We start from the raw sequence: 20721 nt of genomic DNA, 5'->3' as shown, positions 1-20721 counted from the left end.
GAAGAATTTGTATTTCAGACCTGATGGGCAGCAGGGAAAGCTAGAAACCTTCGTGAAAAATATCTTTGTTGAAAAACGAAAAAAGAAAATGCAATATAAATTGCGATCGATTCCCTTTGTTTTTCCAACTACGTTCTTAAATGTATTTTTGCATCTCAGCAGAATTTGGCCTCCTACATTTTTGTATCTACCAGGGGAAATATAGCCCAGGCCTGGAAGACTCCATCTGTTGCTTTTCAGGGAGTGAAAACCAGGATGACCGCTCTGATGGTTGATGAGCAGATGTCTGGTATTTTGAAGGATTTACATGCAAAATTCTTGAAAGCTTGGGACCCTTGGAAAAGTTACTCCTGCCTGTCCCTGCCCCTGTCTAGCTATGGTCAACACTAAACCACGCTTGTGCAGGTCCCACGTCCGTGGTACTCACCTTCTCTCTTTTCTTTTTATTCTCTTTTCTCTTCCTCCGCTGTCTCTTTCCTTTCCTCTTCATTACTGATATGAAGGCTATTAGACAAAGACTGATATTCCTTAGGGATACAAACAAGAAAATTGCCCACGGGACTTTAATGAGGCACGACCATAAGGTAAAATATACAAAAATAATTTGATTAATACAAAAGACAAAAATTTACATGTGTTTAAAATCATCCTTAGACAAGAATGTCGACAAATATCTATACATGAAAAAACGAACAGAACTCAATGGTCCTAGAACCCAGTGGGAAAGAAGAGGGGTATGGGACTATGGCGGATCTGTTATCTATAGTATGAAGGTAAGCAGCAAAGTTGTAAAAATTACAAACAAAGTTTATTGCACATAGTTAGAAAATATATAATCAATGACAACCAACGTAACATAATTGTAGCGGCATATAAACAAGGTGGTAGCAGCGGTGAGTCATGTAAGGTTGCTAATTCGATGCATTTCACAGGATAACTCCTTGCTTCGTCAGGAATATAAGCAACTTTGTTCACCTAAAGAAAGTAAGATTTCATAGAAGCCAAACTTCACAGGTGTAATAGTTTTCAAACATTAGCTTGACCGCAGGCACCGTCCATGCCGACATCCGACACCTCACAACCAATTAGCTCCAAGGGGGCCATGGTGGTCCTCCCAGGAGGTGGTTATAGTATGCATGTTGGACCAATCTTACAGAGGACCCCACCACAGCAGGAAATAGGTGGACAACGTTTTCAGAGGATTGTCCAAAATTGCCGCAACTCGAGAGGAGCCCGAATTAGCAACCTTACACGATTCACCGCTGCTACCACCTTGTTTATATGCCGCTAAAATTGTTACGTTGGTTGTCATTGATTATATATTTTTTAACTATGTGTAATAAACTTTGTTTGTAATTTTTACAACTTTGCTGCTTACCTTCATGCTATAGATAACAGATCCGCCATAGTCCCATACCCCTCTTCTTTCCCTCTGGGTTCTAGGACCAGTGAGTTCTGTTCGTTTTTACATACCAGTTAGGGATGAGGATTTGATATCAGGAACTAGGTTGATCTATTTTATAAATATCTATACATGAATCACCATCATTGAATACATCAAAGCTGAGCTTCCATAATGTGTGTACTAAGTACTTTACGCGTTTCATGAGATAAAAAAAAAAAACTTGCTTCCTCAAGAGAGGTACGTATGGATATAAATCATTGGAATCATACAATAAATCTCCACAGATGTTCACTAGCCTAGTAGAATAGTTAGATTGGTGAATCTTTCAGATAAAAATGGGTTAAAGCAGCCAGACAGAAATCACCCAATTGTCCAAATAGTTCATCCTGGGAGTTGTGGAGGGGGGGGGGAGACCAAATGCTAGCAAAGCAGTCCCCCGTAACAGTGACAAAGAGCGCAGATAAAAGTCAATGCAGGCACTGGAGACCAGCAGCTGATTAACTGCAGTGTGACTCTGTCAGGGACTCATCCACGCTTGTCACGGGGGAATGCTTTGCTAGCATTTGGTCTCCCCCCCCCCCCCCCCCCCTCCACAACTCCCAGGATGAACTATTTGGACAATTTGGTGATTTCTGTCTGGCTGCTTTAACCCATTTTTATCTGAAAGATTCACCAATCTAGATAATCTACTAGACTAGTGAACATCTGTGGAGATTTATTGTATGATCCAGCGATCTATATCCATACGTACCTCTCCTGAGGAAGTGAGTTTTTTATCTCATGAAAAAACGTAGATACCTAGTACTTAGTAAGCACATTATGGAAGCTCAGCTTTGATGTATTCAATGATGGTGATTCATGTATGGATATTTGTCAACATTCTTTTATGAAGATGATTTAAACACATTTTTTGTCTTTTGTATTAATAAAATTATTTTTGTATATTTTTTCTTCTGGTCGTGCCTCATTAAAGTCCCGTGAGGAATTTTCTTGATTGTATATATCTTGTGGGACTGAGACACGCCTATGTCTCATACATGCCAGCTTACATTTTGCATGATATCCCTTAGGGCGGCCGTCACTAAATGGCGGCCCGCGGTCCATTGGCGGCCCGCACGATGCTTCCGCCCGGACCGCGAGGCTGCCTCCTGTTATCAGTCACTGGTTTGCTGGGACCGCGGGTGTCCCAGCAACCAGTGACGTGCTGTGTGTGCTCCACGCCCCCTCCTTACACCGGCTCACTCCCAGCCGGTGTCCTGCCGGGCCGCGAGTAGGGGCGTGACGTCACGTGCGCGCCCCGCCCCCTGCTCCTTACTGCGGCTTCCATTCAGCCGGGCAGCGAGTTGGGGCGTAACATTATGTGCGCGCCCCGCCCCCTGCTGCTCGTGGCTCCTGGCTCGACTACTGGCTTCAGGTATGTGGAGCACAAGGGGAAAAAGCAATGTGGTCCCCAATTTCAAAGCTGCACTTAAAGCTGATGAGAGGTTTTTAAAGTGATGGGCATATTTTGTAGTGTTCATTGGAGTGCCCCATAAAAAAAAAATGTGCCCATCAGAGTGCCCCCTAACATAAAATGTGCCCATCAGTGTGCCCCTTATTTTACGCTGATGGGCATTTTTTTATGTTAAGGGGCACTCTAATGGGCATATTTTATGTTAAGGGTCACACTGATGGGCATATTTTATGTTAAGGGGCACTCTAATGGGCATATTTTATGTCAAGGGTCACGCTGATGGGCATATTTTATGTTAAGGGGCACTTTAATGGGCATATTTTATGTTAAGAGCAACGCTGATTTACATGTTTTGTTTTGACCATCAGAGTGCCCCCTAACATAAAATGTGCCCATCAGAGTGCCCCTTAACATAAAATGCCCATCAGAGTGCCCCCTAACATAAAATGTGCCCATCAGCGTGCCCCTTATTTTATGTTAAGCGTCACGCTGATGGGCAAATTTTATGCTAAGGGGCACGCTGATGGGCACATTTTATGTTAGGGGGCACATTTTACACATTTTATGTTAGGGTGCACTCTAATGGGCATATTTTATATTAAGAGCAACGCTGATGGACACGTTTTGTTTTGCCCATCAGAGTGCCCCCTAACATAAAATATGCCCATCAGAGTGCCCCCTAACAAAAAATGTGTAAATTGTGCCCATCAGAGTGCCCCTTAACATAAAATGTGCCCATCAGAGTGCCCCCTAACAAAATGTGCCCATCAGAGTGCCCCTTATTTTATGTTAAGGGTCACGCTGATGGACACATTTTATGTTAAGGGGCACGCTGATGGACACATTTTATGTTAAGGGGCACTCTAATGGGCATATTTTATGTTAAGAGCAACACTGATGGACAAGTTTTGTTTTGCCCATCTTTCTGAGTCAAAGCACAGACTTCAGATTCGGACCTCGGCCCAAAGAAAATTTTGGCGACCGGACCTCCTTGAATTTTAATTCATTACCCCTGCCTTAGGGGATGGCACAGTATTGCTTGTGATACTTACCTAATCTCTACCCTTGTCGGGGGTGGGGGGGGGGGGTGGTTATAACCCTCCCTTACTCTATCCAAAATGAAAAAAAAAAAATTTTTGCCTATAGTTCTACTTTAAGATTTCATGCCCTGGGTTAAACTTTAACTACAGTTTACTGTGCTTTTTTCCTCTTTTTTTTTTTTTTTTTAGGGCTCATCACACAGATGTTTAAAATGCAGCGTACAAAACTATATGCTGTATGCACTACTGCACTATAGCAATCAATAGGATATGCACACTGCAAAGGAAAATATGCAGCTTACAAAAAAAAAAAAAGTAGGGAACGGCTGCGTCCAGGACGTATATATCTGCAGATTTTACGGGTAAATGTGTAAAGTACATATCTAAGTGCCGGTTCAAACATATGCGATGTCAGACATCGCATGTGATTCGCCGCGCACTGCTCTGCAAATCACATGCGATGTCTGTGTGATGCGAATTCAGCCATACAGATTGTATGGCTGAATTCGCATAGCCTACGGTCCAGAGTCGCACCAGACCCTTTTTTGGTCCGCAGCAAAATCGGATCGCATGAGTGTTCACACCTATGCGATCCAAATCCTGCCGGAAATGACAGTTCGCACTGCTATATGCAAAATGATCTGGGGGTGTCGTTCACTTTGTATTGACACCCCCAGCCATTTGCATATGGCAGTGTGAACTGCCTGCGAGTTGAGTGCGATGCGGGAACCCAAAGGGTGGGTGGCTGCCCTGGGCACTGTGGTAGCATGTGAGGTTTGGGGGGCACCACAAGGAGAATAAAGGGTAGATAATTTGTGCTGGAGGGCGGAATTTGGGGGGTCGCAAGAGGGTAAGTATTGCTCTAGTAAGCGGAATCTTGGGGGAGGGGTGCTTAAAGTGGTGATTTAGGGGGAATTTGTGATTGGAGGAGGGATGTGGGGAAGAAGATTTGTGCTGGGAGGGGGGATTGGAGTATAAGGAGAAGATGTTTACTTGGAAAGGGAAATTGTAGGGGTAGAAGATTTGTGCTTGGAGGGGGGATTCCAGCGGGGGGTGGACATTGGGAGGAGGGGGAATTTTTGCTGACACATAATGCTCATACATCTTTTTTTTTTTTTTTGGGGGGGGGCACAGTTTGGTATGTTCGCCCTGTGCTCTAGATAACCTTGTCCCAGCACTGCGCAGTGGATTCGCAGGGTTCCTGCATCGCATATGTGTGAACCGGTACTAATTATGAGTACTTTGGATTTGTATTTTATGGTGGATTTTCTACTAGCTCTGCCAACTAGAAGCCATGTTCTATGCAGAAAATATACATGCCCATGTGAATGAGCCCTTAGGTATATAAATTCATTTAAATTAGCAGCTTGATTTCTGGCGGGGAGGGTGACACAGCGAAGGACTTTCCTTTTTTTTTTTTTTATTTGGTGTTTATTCTATTTATTATGTACAGTGCATCCAGGATGTTACCACTCATAATGTGGGATTCATAGAAGGACCAGAATAGCAGTTGCTAGTGAAAAGGTAAGACAGGCGATCCAATGACAGATGGGACTGTACGAGGTATCTGCCTGGAGTACACCTGCGGTGACAACCTATCCCACGGGAGAGGGTGTGGTGTACACAGACAGAGGGAGAACAGCGAGAGCTCCGGCGCTGCTGAAGAAGAAAAGAATTAAACGATTAAAAAGTAATTAGCCAGAGAAAAGATAACGCCTCTGCTGCTGCACGAGGGCTCGGAGTTGTGTAGGAGCCGGAGTCACCGTATTTACCAGGATAGAGTTTCTCGGTCTGCTTAGCATCTGAGTAATTTCAGAGAGCTGCTCCGGAAATCCCGAGGTACCAGGGACTGCTACATCCGATCAGGAGACAGAAGACAATGCAGGTGCCACACTGTTTATCTGCCGAAGAGATTGAAACGCAGCGGACGGCTGGCGAGGGGGCTAAGTGGGTGCGTCTGAATGTAGGAGGCACGGTCTTCCTCACTACAAAACAGACTCTGTGCCAGGAGCCCAACTCCTTTCTCTGCCGCCTGTGCCAGGAGTCCCAGTTGTTGTCTGAGACGGTGAGACGCACAGCCTGTATCTTTCTATTATTACTTCTGCTATCTGTCTATCCCTGTCTGGTGGTAATTCTGTCTTCTGCTTCATCGCACATTCATCATCTTAATTCAATATTTACACCACTTATCTGTTAGTAAATCTCTGGGTCATGCCATGCATTTCTCTCTATTTAGGATGAGACGGGAGCCTTTCTCATTGACAGAGACCCCACATACTTTGGTGCCATCCTAAGGTATCTGCGCTACGGAAAACTGGTCATAGATAAGAACATTTCCATTGAAGGTAAGCTTTCTATTTCAGCGCACATGTGTTTGTTAAGGGGGGGATCTTGCGAGACAAAGTGCCTGTGTGAAAAGCCTCAGGTCAAAGCTGACTTCTATTGCAGTGATGCTGTACCTGCTTGCTTGGCACTAGAATGCAGCCCAGCCCTTCGGATTCTCAAACCGGTATATCGATTTACATAGTTGTGCGCAGCCTATTGCATTAGGGTGTGCACCCCAAATCTCAAACACACATGTGTAACACTGCCCCCTAGGGAGCGGCTGAGAATTGCACTTTCTGGATTCCCCTGGGTTACCCGTAGCAACAGTCTGTGGAACTTATCACTTTAAATCCTTGGCTCAGACAATGAACAGTCCAGGAGATTTGGTTTTTGTGTTTTATTTTTGAACTAGGATGGGAGAAGGGATGAGTGGGATACTCCAACTATGATCTATGCACAACTTAAGGACAACTAGCTGTAGTGTGTGCGGCAAGGCCGCTGCGTCACCTTGCCACTGAAGTGAAGATAAGAATATAATAAGATCCTGTAATTATTTCTCTTCAGGATCCTAACTTGGCACCCCCTTTCTCACTTGCTGTGTGTGCTAGCTCCTGTTCACTGACCCTCACCGGAGCGGTTCCCTTCCTGGGCAGACCCCTGGCAAGCTTCCCGGTACTCACGGACACTGTTTTTCCCAAGGTTGCTCTGCCTTCAGCTCCGCTTGTCAGCATCCACTGGACCTCCTGTCTCAGCACCACACTTCTGGTTCACTAGGCCGACCGCCTGTGACCGCCTTCCATACAAACAGGAGGAGAGACAGCCGTCACCCTCCTCTTGAGACCTGGCTTCCTGCCCAAAGATACCCTGTCACATGTACCCCTGGCTTTTATAACATATCCCAGGATGCACCACTGTTTGTGCCAACCCACTGGGATAGTTACAAAAGCCTGTGTCACTGGCTGGGTTTCCTCCACTGTCCAACATGATCCCCTATTGGATACAGTGGGGACACTCCCTCAGACCAGATGAATCACACATGGACACATGCAACAGGCAAAACTAACAATCAGGCTCCCCTGATAAGCAGATGGAGCTGCTAAGCTTTTATCCTTGCACCTACCGAGGAGGGTACTACACATGCCTTTCTCTGAAGCCTCAGCTGCACTGGTCAGTGAGTGAATTGGAAGTGTTGAGCAGCTTCTGGTTCATTCACAAACTGAAGCATAGTTACATAGTTAGTGAGGTTGAAAAAGACATCAGTCCATCCAGTTCAACGTGTGTGTGTGTTGTTAACCATACGTTGTACATCCTTGAATGTTTCGGTCCTTAAGGTGCCCATCTAAAAGTTTTTTAAAACTATCCATGCTCCCTGCTGACACCACTTCTTGTGGAAGAGAATTCCACATCCTTACCACTCTGACAGTAAAGAACCTCTTATGCAGTTTAAGGTTAAACCATTTTTCTTCTAGTTTTAGTTTTGTTAACCGACGGTCCGTTCCCATCCGATTTCCCCATAGAGATGTATGGGGAACTGACAGCTGTGGCTCCGCACACAGTGCGGAGAATAGCTGTCATCCTCCTGCTCAGCGGGGGATCGGCGGATCGATCCCCCGCTGAGATAAATGGAGTCCGTCCGTCGGATGGAGTATGTGAAAGGGGCCTTAAGATAAAGCCTTACATCCTTTTCATTGAATGCAAGCGTAAGTGTGCATAAGGGTTGTGCCAGTTGATCCTGTGCACACCCTAATTCTGGGGTTGGCAACCCATCAATGGCAATTTACCCTTTGATCGCAGGCAGGTGACAGGTAAATGAAAGAGAAAAGGAGGTGCAACACCTAGTGCATTACCCGTGAACACCTTTAAAACATTTTAATTAAAATGCCAAAGACATAGTCACAGACATGAAGAATAAGATCGCATAACAAGAATCCACCATATGTGGAATGGAACATGTCCCTATGTTAGGACCGCTAACGCGTTTCAGGAGTCAAGCTCCCTTCCTCAGAGCTGGTCTTACTCACAGCTGGCCAAAATATATACTGAAATCACTTAGACAGGTTCCTCCCCTTTCCTGTGGGCGATGGGCGGGGCCAACTAGTTTCTAGACCAACCCACTGCCTTCATAGATTCCAAATGCTTCTACTACCTTAAGCTGATAGCTTGTAATAAATGACAAGATATGAAATGAAAAAATAATAAAAAAATAAGACAAAATAAAATAATATAAATTGAGTTAAAAAAAAAAAGGGAAAAGATAAAAATTGACCCATGATATATGGGAATCAGGTCACTGGGGGATCCCTGATCACACTTACCGAGCTATGCATCGTATATCTATATGACTGCTCCGAAGCACAGCTCGGTAAGTGTGACCACAGATCCCCCAGTGACCTGATATATCATGGGTCAATTTTTATCTTTTCCCCCTTTTTTTTTTTTTTTTTTTTTACTCAATTTATATTATTTTATTTTATCTTATTTTTTTTTTTTTTTTTTTTTCATTTCATATCTTGTCATTTATTACAAGCTATCAGCTTAAGGCAGCAGAAGCATTTGGAATCTATGAAGGCAGTGGGTTGGTCTAGATACTAGTTGGTCCCGCCCATTGCCCACAGGAAAGGGGAGGAACCTGTCTAAGGCTGGCCATACACTATACAATTCTCTTGTTCAACTTTCCTTTAGATTTACCAAAACCATGTAATATAGGGTCAAACCTACAAACTTTCAATTTGTATGCAATCAGGCAGGCCCTTGTACTACATAGTTTAAGGTAAATCTAAAGGAAATTGAATAAGAAAATTGTATAGTGTATGGCCAGCCTAAGTGATTTCAGTATATTTGGGTCTGCGGTAAGTAGGACCAGCTCTGGGGAAGGGATAAAGGAAAAGGAATTGGCAGCACTCCAGGTTGAGTCAAAATCCGGTGTGAGTCATCAGGCAATTACACCACCTTGAGCAGTGAGTTCTTGTCTCTTCTGGGGAAGGGAGCTTGATTCCCGAAATGAGTTAGCGGTCCTAACACAGGGACATGTTCCATTCTACATGTGATGGTTTCTTGATATGCGATCTTGTTCTTCATGTCTGTGAGTATGTCTTTGGCATTTTAATAAAACGTTTTAAAGGTGTTCACGGGTAATGCACTAAGTGTTTGTGCCTCCTTTTCTCTTTCATGTGCCTATGTTTGGAGTTCCCTACCTGAGGAGAGCGGCACGCCTGTCATCCCCAACGGAGTGAGCTCTTGGGTAAATTGTTTGTTTGGATTATTGAGGTGACAGGTGAACCCCCCACCTTGCCGACCCCTAGAACCTGGACAGGAGGGGCAGCTGGGGTGGAAGTTGCAGCTCAAAGAAGGCTTCTCCTTCTCCCCCTCTTGCAACATTCAGGTGCCACAGGAGAAAAATACAAAGGGATCGGTACCAACATATGCCAACATATGCCACCCCTCCTGTCCCTGTTCCTCTTTTTTCTGATCCCCCTTGCTTCCCCCTCCCCCCATTGTTTCAGGGTGGAGAGCGGGGAAGAGGCCGGTAAATATGTTACACATGCATATGTGTTGGAGCTTTAAGGTGCACACCCTAATGCAATAGGCTGTGCACATCTATGAATGCAAGGATCTCTGTCAATGGAGGAAGTGTGGATGACCTCCTCTTCTCCAATCACAAATCTCCTTGTATTCAGTGAAAAGAATACAAGTTTTTTTTTTTTTTTTTATACATGAAGAAGGTGTCGGCTGAGTGGCACCAGTCGGACTTTTGGCAACAACAGAAGATTTCAGGCTGAATACATGTTAAAGTTTTTGACTAAAGGCCCGTACACACGCAGCGATTGTTGGCCGTAAATATTCGGCCAACGTCCGATCGGCCGATTGTCGGCTTGTTAGTATGATGCTTCCGACAACCGACTGCGACTTTTCGGCCGAACAGAATCTGGTGTGCAGGCTTTAAAATTTTTGTTGGCCAACACCAGAACGGCCGATTGTTCCTCAGTCAGTACAGAATTCGGCCGACAAACAGCAGATGGGCAAGACTGGGCATGCTCAGAGAAGAAAAAACACACGGAAAGTTAACCATCACATGACATCACTTCTGCAGTCGGCTGTTGTTGGCCGACAAAATTCGTGTGCAGTCTTTAGCACTTTTCAACCGACAGGACAGCACCGGACAAAAGACGGCCGATCGTTCGGCCGACAATCGCTACGTGTGTACGGGGCTAAACGCTGCAGCAGCCAGATAGGGTATACTAAATTGGAGGTAACTTAATTTTACTGCGCAAATTTACAAAAATTAATTTTTTAGCTTTAGGTTTTGGGTAGCATAGGGAATGGTTAAAACAAAAAACAAAAAAAAAAAAACAAAAAAACAATTAGGTTTGTTTTTCATGGGGCTTGATTCTGGTGCCCAATAGAGGAAACATTTCTTAACTTCCTGTCCTGCAGCAATAAACAGTATAGGGCAGTTTACTCATGGGCCTAGCAAACCCAGCAGTTCTATATTAGGACCAATGTGCTAATCTTTCTGCATTGTTGGTTTTTATATCGACATCTGTCCTTTTGGATCTTTTAAGGTTGCCATGGGGCAGTAAAAATAGGCAATTAATCCATGTTTTTACACCAAACCATCCACCTACAAGCAGCCATGGTGCTGCTCAGGTGAGTACACACAAGACACAATCTCAATGCGACATGCTGAATTTGATCTTCATCTACCACTGCTTGTCAAATCCTTCCATGTAACTGAATAGTTTCAGCACTGACCTGCAATTCAAAATCGCCATTTGGCAGTAAAAAAAAAAAAAAAAAGCATCAGTGGTGGCAGTATCACCCTCGGTTTCCTCACCACAAGTCTTTGGGAAGGTGTCTAACCAACACAACAACTGGATGCTGCTCATTAGCATTCACCACCAGCCTGAACATGTTATATTTCAAACACTTTTATTATATTGGTAATTTGCACACAGTCATTAATTATTTAATGCTTTGTTCATTAATTGCAATGATTATCGTCTTTTTCTTAATCCTAACCTTTGTGTCGTCTTTTCTGATTGCCCTTGGCAGCCCTGTTTTATAACATAATGAAAAATAGAGGTCAGGGAGTTGCCACAGATGCTAAAGGCAACAAAAGAAGCTTTTGAGAGCAGCACTTGAGGGATTAATTGGACTCCTGTACAGCATCAGTTTACAAGGCCCAAGAGGCTGCCTCGCTTCATTAGTGGATTTCATGCAATAACTTGGGTAAAAGGAGTTTAAACTGCTCAGACAAGCATACTTAAAGTAAACCTCTCCTGGGAGAAATATGGGGTTTGTCTTTGCTGGCCCTTTCTTGAAACAGGTACCTGGTCAATATGCCTAAATGCTTCCTTCAATAGCATGAGTTACTGATCTGGAACAAATACAGTAATACCTTGGTTTGCATAATTAGTTCCAGCAGCATGCTTGTAATCCAAAGCACTCGTATATCAAAGTAAATTTTCCCAAAAGAAATAATGGACACTCAGATGATTCGTTCTGCAACCATTTATTGGTATAAATAAAGATATGCTGCTATCATATCTAAAGTACTGTACTGTACAATATAAGCATGCAATCCCCTTTGTTAAATAACATTATGTCCCTGTGTCTGTACTGTATATAAAAGATGCTGATTTCTACTGTATCAGAGAGCAGTGGCGGCTGGTGCTCAAAATTTTTGGGGGGCGCAAACAGAAAAATGTAATAGGCATTGCTTTGCGGCAAAAAACGCTGTAAAAAATTGTGTGACTTTGAGGTCGCAAAAGTGTGAAAGGGCCTTCAGTAATTAAGGTATAGCGTGCCCCCTTTCAATGCAGAGAGACCAGCGTGCCCCCTTTCAATGCAGAGAGACCAGCGTGCCCCCTTTCAATGCAAAGATACCAGCGTGCCCCCTTTCAATGCAGAGTGACCAGCGTGCCCCCTTTCAATGCAGAGTGACCAGCGTGCCCCCTTTCAATGCACAGGGACCAGCGTGCCCCCTTTCAATGCAGTGACCAGTGTGCATGCCCCCTTCAATGCAGTGACCAGTGTACATGCCCCCTTCAATGCAGAGATCAGCGTACATGCCCCCAATGCAGAGACCAGCATACATGCCCCCTTCAATGCAGTGACCAAAATACCATTCCTCCAATGCAGAGATCAGCGTACATGCCCCCAATGCAGTGACCAGCATACATGCCCCCAATGCAGAGATCAGCGTGCGTGCCCCTTCAGTGCAGTGACCAACATACATGCCCCCTTCAATGCAGTGACCAGCATACATGCCCCCTTCAATGCAGTGACCAGCATACATGCCCCCAATGCAGAGACCAGCATACATGCCCCCTTCAATGCAGTGACCAACATACCATTCCCCCAGTGCAGAGATCAGCGTACATGCCCCCAATGCAGTGACCAGCATACATGCCCCCAATGCAGTGACCAGCATACATGCCCCCAATGCAGAGATCAGCGTGCGTGCCCCCTTCAGTGCAGTGACTAGCATACATGCCCCCTTCAGTGCAGTGACCAGCATACATGCCCCCAATGCAGAGACCAGCATACATGCCCCCTTCAATGCAGTGACCAGCATACCATTCCCCCAGTGCAGAGATCAGCGTACATGCCCCCAATGCAGTGACCAGCATACATGCCCCCAATGCAGTGACCAGCATACATGCCCCCAATGCAGTGACCAGTGTACATGCCCCCAATGCAGTGACCAGCGTACATGCCCCCAATGCAGTGACCAGCATACATGCCCCCAATGCAGAGACCAGCATACATGCCCCCTTCAATGCAGTGACCAGCATACCATTACCCCAATGCAGAGATCAGCGTACATGCCCCCAATGCAGTGACCAGCATACATGCCCCCAATGCAGTGACCAGCATACATGCCCCCAATGCAGTGACCAGCGTACATGCCCCCAATGCAGTGACCAGCATACATGCCCCCAATGCAGAGACCAGCATACATGCCCCCTTCAATGCAGTGACCAGCATACCATTACCCCAATGCAGAGATCAGCGTACATGCCCCCAATGCAGTGACCAGCGTACATGCCCCCAATGCAGTGACCAGCATACATGCCCCCAATGCAGTGACCAGCATACATGCCCCCAATGCAGTGACCAGCATACATGCCCCCAATGCAGAGATCAGCGTACATGCCCCCAATGCAGGGACCAGCAATACATGCCCCCAATGCAGAGATCAGTGTGCGTGCCCCCAATGCAGGGACCAGCAATACATGCCCCTAATGCAGAGATCAGCGTGCGTGCCCCCTTACTTACCTGGAGCAGGAGCAGCGGCGGGCGGCTTCTCCTCAGTCCCAGTGACCGGCGGCGCGTCTCCTCTAGTCCTTCCGCTCCCGCCTCCTCCTCGGCCTCTGGCTCTAATCAGGTGATACCAAAAAAAAAAAATCTCCATTGAACTCCACGTGCCCTCAGTACACCGGCCGTCACTGTCAGAGAGTCTCCTGGCGCTCATGTGACTCCTCGGCTCTCTGCTTCTCTCCTCCCCGGATGACGTCAGAGGGAGTGCTTGTCATCGCCTGCCGGGGAAAGCAGAGAGACGAGGAGTCACATGAGCGCCAGGAGAATATTCTGTACTGTATATAGTGGATGCTGATTTCTACTGTATCAGAGCATCTCCCATTGCTCACGTGACTCCTCAGCTCTTTGCTTCTCTCCTCCCCTCCTCCCCGGATGACATCAGCGGGAATTCTCCTCCCCGACCGCTGGGGAAAGCAGAGAGACGAGGAGTCACATGAGCACCAGGAGAATAGTCTATACTGTATATATCACATGCTAATTTCTACTGTATCAGAGCGTCTCCCGGCGCTCACGTGACTCCTCGGCTCTCTGCTTCTCTCCTCCTCTCCTCCCCGGATGACATCAGTGGGAGTGCTCGTCCCCGCCCACCGGGGAAAGCAGAGAGACGAGGAGTCACATGAGCGCCGGGAGACAATCTGATACAGTAGAAATCAGCACCTTTATATACAGTACAGGCACAGGGACACATAATGTTATGTAACAGAGGGGATGGCATGGTTATACTGTACTAAAACACTTTAGCATTGCTAAACCACTTTAACATTCTGAGTCTAATACTGCTCGTATATCAAGGCAGCGCTCACATATCAAGGCAACATTTAAAAAAAAATGCTGCTTGTTTTTCAAAACGCTCGTATACCAGGTTACTCATAAACCAAGATATTACTGTATACCAATCAATATTTGTTCCGGGTCACTGACTCAAAGAATTGAAGCCAATGGGCTGAATGACAGCCAGGCAACTAGCATTTTTAGAATGAGAAAAGGTTTTACCGCTTTATGATCAGGGCATTTTTTGCTATTCAGCACTGCGCTAACTTAAAGTGATTGTAAAGTCTAATTTTTTTTCTATTAAAATAACAAACATCTTATACTTACCCCCTTATTCAGTTGGTTTTGCACAGGGCAGCCCAGATCCTCCTCTTCTCAGGTCCCTCTTCATTGTTCCTGGCCCCTCGCTCCTGTTGAGTGCCCCCACAGCAAGCAGCTTGCTATGGGGCACCCGAGCCGAGTTGCAGCTCCGTATATCTATTCAGTGAGTTTGATTGATAGCAGCGGGAGCCGATGGCGAAGCTGCTGTGTCTCAGCCAACCGGGAGAGAGAGTCCCTGACTACTAAGGCACTCATGGACATTGCTGGATAGAGATGGGCTCTGGTAAGTATTAGTTCAAAGAATGCATTAAGATACAAAAACTACTTGCCTTTACAACCACTTTAACTGGCAATTGCGGGATCATGCAACACTGTATGCATATGACATTTATATCATTTTTTTCACACAAATAGAGCTTTCTTTTGGTTGTATTTGATCACCACTAGGTTTTTTATTTTTAATATATAAATGAAAAAGACCAAATATTTTCTACTTTTTTTTTTAAAAACATATCCAATAAAATAAAATTTCTACATAAACTTAAGCCAAAATGTATTCTGCTTCATGTCTTTGGTAAAAACCAAACTGCATTTTTGGAGACACTAGTAAAGTTTTGATCGTGATCAAGATACTGATCCGTACAGGCACTAATACTAGTAATGGCTGGGATCAGCGACTTGTAGTGTGACTGTGATAGCGTGGAGGGCAATCTAGCGCTATCTCTAAAAAGGACAAATAACAAGAAATTTTTTGCGATAAAAGTCGCCAAAAAATGCAAAAAACCAAAGTGATAATAATAGGTGCACATGCCTGGCTGATCACTCAAACTTCTTACATATGAAAAATGGACTTAAAAAGCTATTAAACAGCTATTGGAAATGTGACGTGATATGATAGATCAACATGTAATAACAATGCAGTGAAAACAATTTCATGTGGTGAAAAACATTCAGAATTCCAGAACTAAAAAGTCCCATACAAAGCTTAATTCTGGGTTAATATAAATCAGTCCCAAAAAATTGTGATAGGCTGGAAAGGTGCTATTTAAAAATCAAAGTGCTGCATGCATCTCCTTCGTGCTCAAAGATGTAAAGAAGGCCGCTTACCAAACCTCGGCGGTCAAAAGACATGTAGGGAAATGCTCGGCTGAGCAGTTTTGGTCTATATCACCTTCCCTGTGAGCCTTGGATGGCTAGAGGCTCTCAGCTCATGGATGTGGAGGAGAGAAAAGAAGGGCTAATAGTGCATTATCTTTTAAAATTAATTTATTTAAACATAATCGCACTTACAGAAAACATGCTTGATCTTTGCACAGAATCTCGTGGTGGCACGGCCGCCTGCAGTACAGACCGTGCGTGCTAGCGACGCAGCTGGCTCTGCCCAACGCGTTTCCCCTCAAAGGGCGTCAACTGGGATTGAAGTACAGCATGTGATATCACGTTTTAAACTTTTATAGCGGAAAAAAACAGAACTTCTGGTGGCATGCAAAGGAACCCCAGGGTCGGGAAGAAAACTACTTACTACTCACCCTGTCTATCAATCTGCCCCGTATGATTTTGATCCCCGATAGTTGGGGTGAAACAAAACTTTACACCGAACAAATACTTCAGAGATTGCAAATAAATCTAAGAAAACTCTCACTGGGCTGTAGGTTTGTAACTACAAGGAGTTTAAAAAGATATTTTATTTTTATTAAGAAGACACATAAAATCTTTTATGCACGACTGCTTTTATTTCAAGTTTACCTGAATGGGTAAAGCACCCAAAAGGAAAATAATATTAAAAAGATTTCCATAGATGTCACCATCCCACCCGGCTAAGTGCTATTCCTAAGGGACAGTTTAGGTGTATCCGCCATAATCGTTCAAAACTCAAGGATTACAATGCACAAGTCAAAGTACTTGAGGATAGACTTCTCTAAAAAGGATACAATCCAAGTGACCTGAAACAAGACATACAACAAGTTGCTGGGTTACACCGTATGGATCTATTAATTCCTAAGAAAAAAGGAAAAGGGAAAAACTCTAAATTTGATAAAGCATTTGTAACAACCTTTTCTGATCAACATAGATGGCTTAGCAAGATTACTAATAAACACTGGAAAGTTTTGAAGGGGGACAGTGTGTTGGGCCCCATCATTCCAGACAAACCAAACATAATTTTTCGAAGAGCACGTTACCCAGGAGATATGGTTGCTCCTAATCCAATAGATAAACCAGTACAACCAGTTATGTTTGGTAATCTGAAAGGATTTTACCCATGCCGGATGCCAGAAATATTATGAAGAAATAGACATATTGTCTTAAATCTGCATATGCAATTTATGAATAAATAAGCCCCAAAACAGGTTTAAATCCAGGTCATTCACAAAGATCTTTAGACAAAACATCCTGTGTTTTTGTCAGCCATATGTAAAATGGCTGTGTGCTGAAACGAAAGATAAAACCCAAGGACAGCTATATTCTATGGTCACAAATAGACTGTATTTGAAGAGCCTTGAATATAATACTTTGGAAATGCAGCCAACTCAATTGCTTATTCTAGGTGAGACAACCTTGGGGGAAGGTTTACCTACAAGGACATCTTATAACAGACTTCAAGGAAAAGGCAGCAATATTGGTTATCCAATTACCAAACCATTGTCTCAACTCTGGGAAAGTTAAACACAGAGTAAAAGATCCTTCAATAGAAATATTTTTTTTTTCTTTTCTTGTCACAAATTCACACTACTCAGACATTATTTTACATTTTTGGGAATATGATCATGATCAAGCATGTACAACTTCCATGGTCCCTCATATACCATGAGGGGATATGGAAATTATGTTTATATGTTCAGGATAATGTTCTATTGAGAATTACATTATATTAGTGATGACCCGAACACCCCACTGTTTGGTTCGCACCAGAACACTGCGTACAAGGGAAAAGGTTGTTCGAACAAACAAACTCCATTGAAGTCTATAGGACTCGAACGTCAAAAATCAAAAGTCCTCTTTTTAAAGGCTTAAATGCAAGTTATGGCCCAAAAAAAAGTGTATGGGGTCCGGGTACTGACCTGGGGAACATGTACCAATGCCAACATTTTTTTTAAAAACAATCATTTTTAAAGGAGCAGTGATTTACTGATTTTAATAAGGCTTAAAGTGAAACTATAAAAATGAAAAATTCCTTTAAATATGGTGCCTGGGGGGTCCCCTTAATGTGCCTGTAAAGTAGCGCATCTGTACGATGCATGTAGCCTGCTGCAGCAATACTGACATTTCTAAAGGAAAAAATGTCATATACAAATAAACATACAAAATGTAAAATCGCATGTTCTTGTCATACAGGTGCCCTGCTGGTAAAAATTCCATACAAATTTGAAATTGCATATACTTGTCATACAGGTGCAGAAAAATTGGGCCTTGGTTGTTGGTGGTGCCTGAACACCATACCCCTAACATTTACTCTTGCTGGGCACAGGAACGGGCCCTGTTGGTAAGAATTCCATACAAATTTTAAATCGCATGTACTTGTCATATAGGTGCAGAAAAATTGGGCCTTGGGTGTTGGTGGTGCCTGAACACCACAACCCCTCGCAGTTATTATTGCTTGGTGCAGGAACGGGCCCTGCTGGTAAAAATTCCACACGAATTTGAAATTGGCAAAGATCAAGTGGTGTATGTGTTCTTATTAGTGATCTAATGGGGGCGCTGTGCTGCCATATGACCTAGCCAAGGTTGGGTGTCAGCTATGCAAACCTGCTGGAGTAATGGGGACCTGGAAGGCTAGTATTGTCAGGAACTGAAACTAAAATTGGGCTTTTGGTGTTGGTGGTGTCTGAAAACCGTAACCCCTCACAGTTACTCCTGCTGGGTGCAGGGCACAGGGACAGGGCCTGCTGTTAAAAATTACATACAAAATTTAAATTGTATGCACCTGTCACAGAATTGCAGAAAAATTAGGCCTTGGGTGTTGGTGGTGACCTAAACCAAAAACATTATTAGAACCTAGCAGAATCAAGGTTGAGGAATAGGATAGGCAGCATATGCAGTCTTCAAGGGATGGCAGACCCCTAGCAAATTCAATCAGTTACATCAGCATCAGGGGCTTGATAGCTGCTGTTGATCTAGGACTGATTCGTTTTGATAAAAGTCAGCTGGTCAACAGAGTCTGTAGATAGACGCACTCTTTTGTCCGTCATAAAACCTCCAGCAGCACTGAATGTCCGTTCGGAAAAGCATGCTGGAAGCAGGACAGGCCAGTAGCTCCATTGCATATTGAGCAAGTTCTGGCCAGTGGTCCATCCTCAAGAACCAGTAACCCAGTGGATGCTCAGTTGGAAAGGTCTCCAAGTCTGCTCTTGCCCTTAGATAATCATGCACCATATGATGGAGCCCTGGGTGCTGCTGAGGACTTAAGAACTGTTTAAAGGCATCGGTCAGCCGGCTGCCTTCTCAACCGCTCCTCTTTTGGCTGAACGATGCCTCAGAAACACGTCCAGAGAATGTTAACCTCCCAGTGTCTGGAAAGGTGTTACACAATTTTTTTTTCAAGGCCTCCTCAAGATGTTTCATCCTCTGCTCCCTCTGCGAAGGCAGGATGAGCTCTGCAACTTTACCCTTGTAACCTGGATCAAGAAGGGTTGCCAACTAGTAATTATCCCTCTCCTTGATAGCAGGAATCCTGGGGTCCTTTCACAGGCTTTGCAGAATCAGGGAGCCCATGCAACATAATTTTGAGGAGGCATGGGCTTCTGAGTCCTCTGGGTCATTAAGGATGACATTGTCAGGAGCAATCTCTCCCCAACCATGTACAACTCCTGGGGTTTCTGAGGAATGACAACCATTCCTTGAAGACTGCTATATGCTATCCTCTATATCCATGCTGCCAAAATCCTCTTCCTCTTCCTCCTGTCCCTGCAGGCATGATATCTGCATAAAGGGGGCCTTGTGAGAAAAGGAAGTCCTCCTCTTCCTCCCACTGTTCTGCCTCAAGTGCTCTGTCCATGATTCCACGAAGCGTGTGCTCCAGCAGGTAGACTAGAGGGATAGCGTCACTGATGCATGCATCGTCCCTGCTCACCATCCTTGTGGCCTCCTCAAATGGTGACAGGAGACATGCATCCTTTATCAAAAGCCACTGGCGAGGCGAAAAAAAGCCAAACCCCTGAACCTGTCCTATTTATATATAGATATCAAAGTATGGTCAATATTGAACTGACCGATAGATACTAAATTGCCCTATATCTATATAGATATCAAAGTATGGTCTATACTGAACTGACCGATAGATACTCAATTGCCCTATATACAGTGTCTTGCGAAAGTATTCGGCCCCCTTGAACTTTGCGACCTTTTGCCACATTTCAGGCTTCAAACATAAAGATATAAAACTGTAATTTTTTGTGTGAAAAATCAACAACAAGTGGGACACAATCATGAAGTGGAACGAAATTTATTGGATATTTCAAACTTTTTTAACAAATAAAAAACTGAAAAATTGGGTGTGCAAAATTATTTAGCCCCCTTAAGTTAATACTTTGTAGCACCACCTTTTGCTGTGATTACAGCTGTAAGTCGCTTGGGGTATGTCTCTATCAGTTTTGCATATCGAGAGACTGAAGTTTTTGCCCATTCCTCCTTGCAAAACAGCTCGAGCTCAGGTTGAGGTTGGATGGAGAGCATTTGTGAACAGCAGTTTTCAGTTCTTTCCACAGATCCTCGATTGGATTCTGGTCTGGACTTTGACATGGCCATTCTAACACCTGGATATGTTTATTTGTGAACCATTCCATTGTAGATTTTGCTTTATGTTTTGGATCATTGTCTTGTTGGAAGACAAATCTCCGTCCCAGTCTCAGGTCTTTTGCAGACTCCATCAGGTTTTCTTCCAGAATGGTCCTGTATTTGGCTCCATCCATCTTCCCATCCATTTTAACCATCTTCCCTGTCCCTGCTGAAGAAAAGCAGGCCCAAACCATGATGCTGCCACCACCATGTTTGACAGTGGGGATGGTGTGTTCAGGGTGATGAGCAGTGTTGCTTTTACACCAAACATAACGTTTTGCATTGTTGCCAAAAAGTTCGATTTTGGTTTC

The 20721-nt window shown here is 44.2% G+C and overlaps 1 protein-coding gene across 1 annotated transcript in view; it reads left to right on the top strand.

The window, feature by feature from the left end:
• The first annotated feature begins 5429 nt into the window (after window positions 1-5429).
• Window positions 5430-20721, top strand: part of KCTD17 (potassium channel tetramerization domain containing 17) — a 99080-nt gene continuing 83788 nt past the window's right edge. The window contains exons 1-2 of the mRNA XM_082265492.1: window positions 5430-5963; window positions 6135-6243. Coding sequence (XP_082121618.1) covers window positions 5778-5963; window positions 6135-6243 — 295 coding nt within the window. The 5' untranslated portion in view covers window positions 5430-5777. The remainder of the gene's footprint in view (window positions 5964-6134; window positions 6244-20721) is intronic.

The sequence above is a fragment of the Pelophylax lessonae genome (genome assembly GCF_965119305.1).
Source record: "Pelophylax lessonae genome assembly, chromosome: 8".
Lineage (NCBI taxonomy): Eukaryota > Metazoa > Chordata > Amphibia > Anura > Ranidae > Pelophylax > Pelophylax lessonae.
This window is presented reverse-complemented; position numbering and strand designations above follow the sequence as displayed.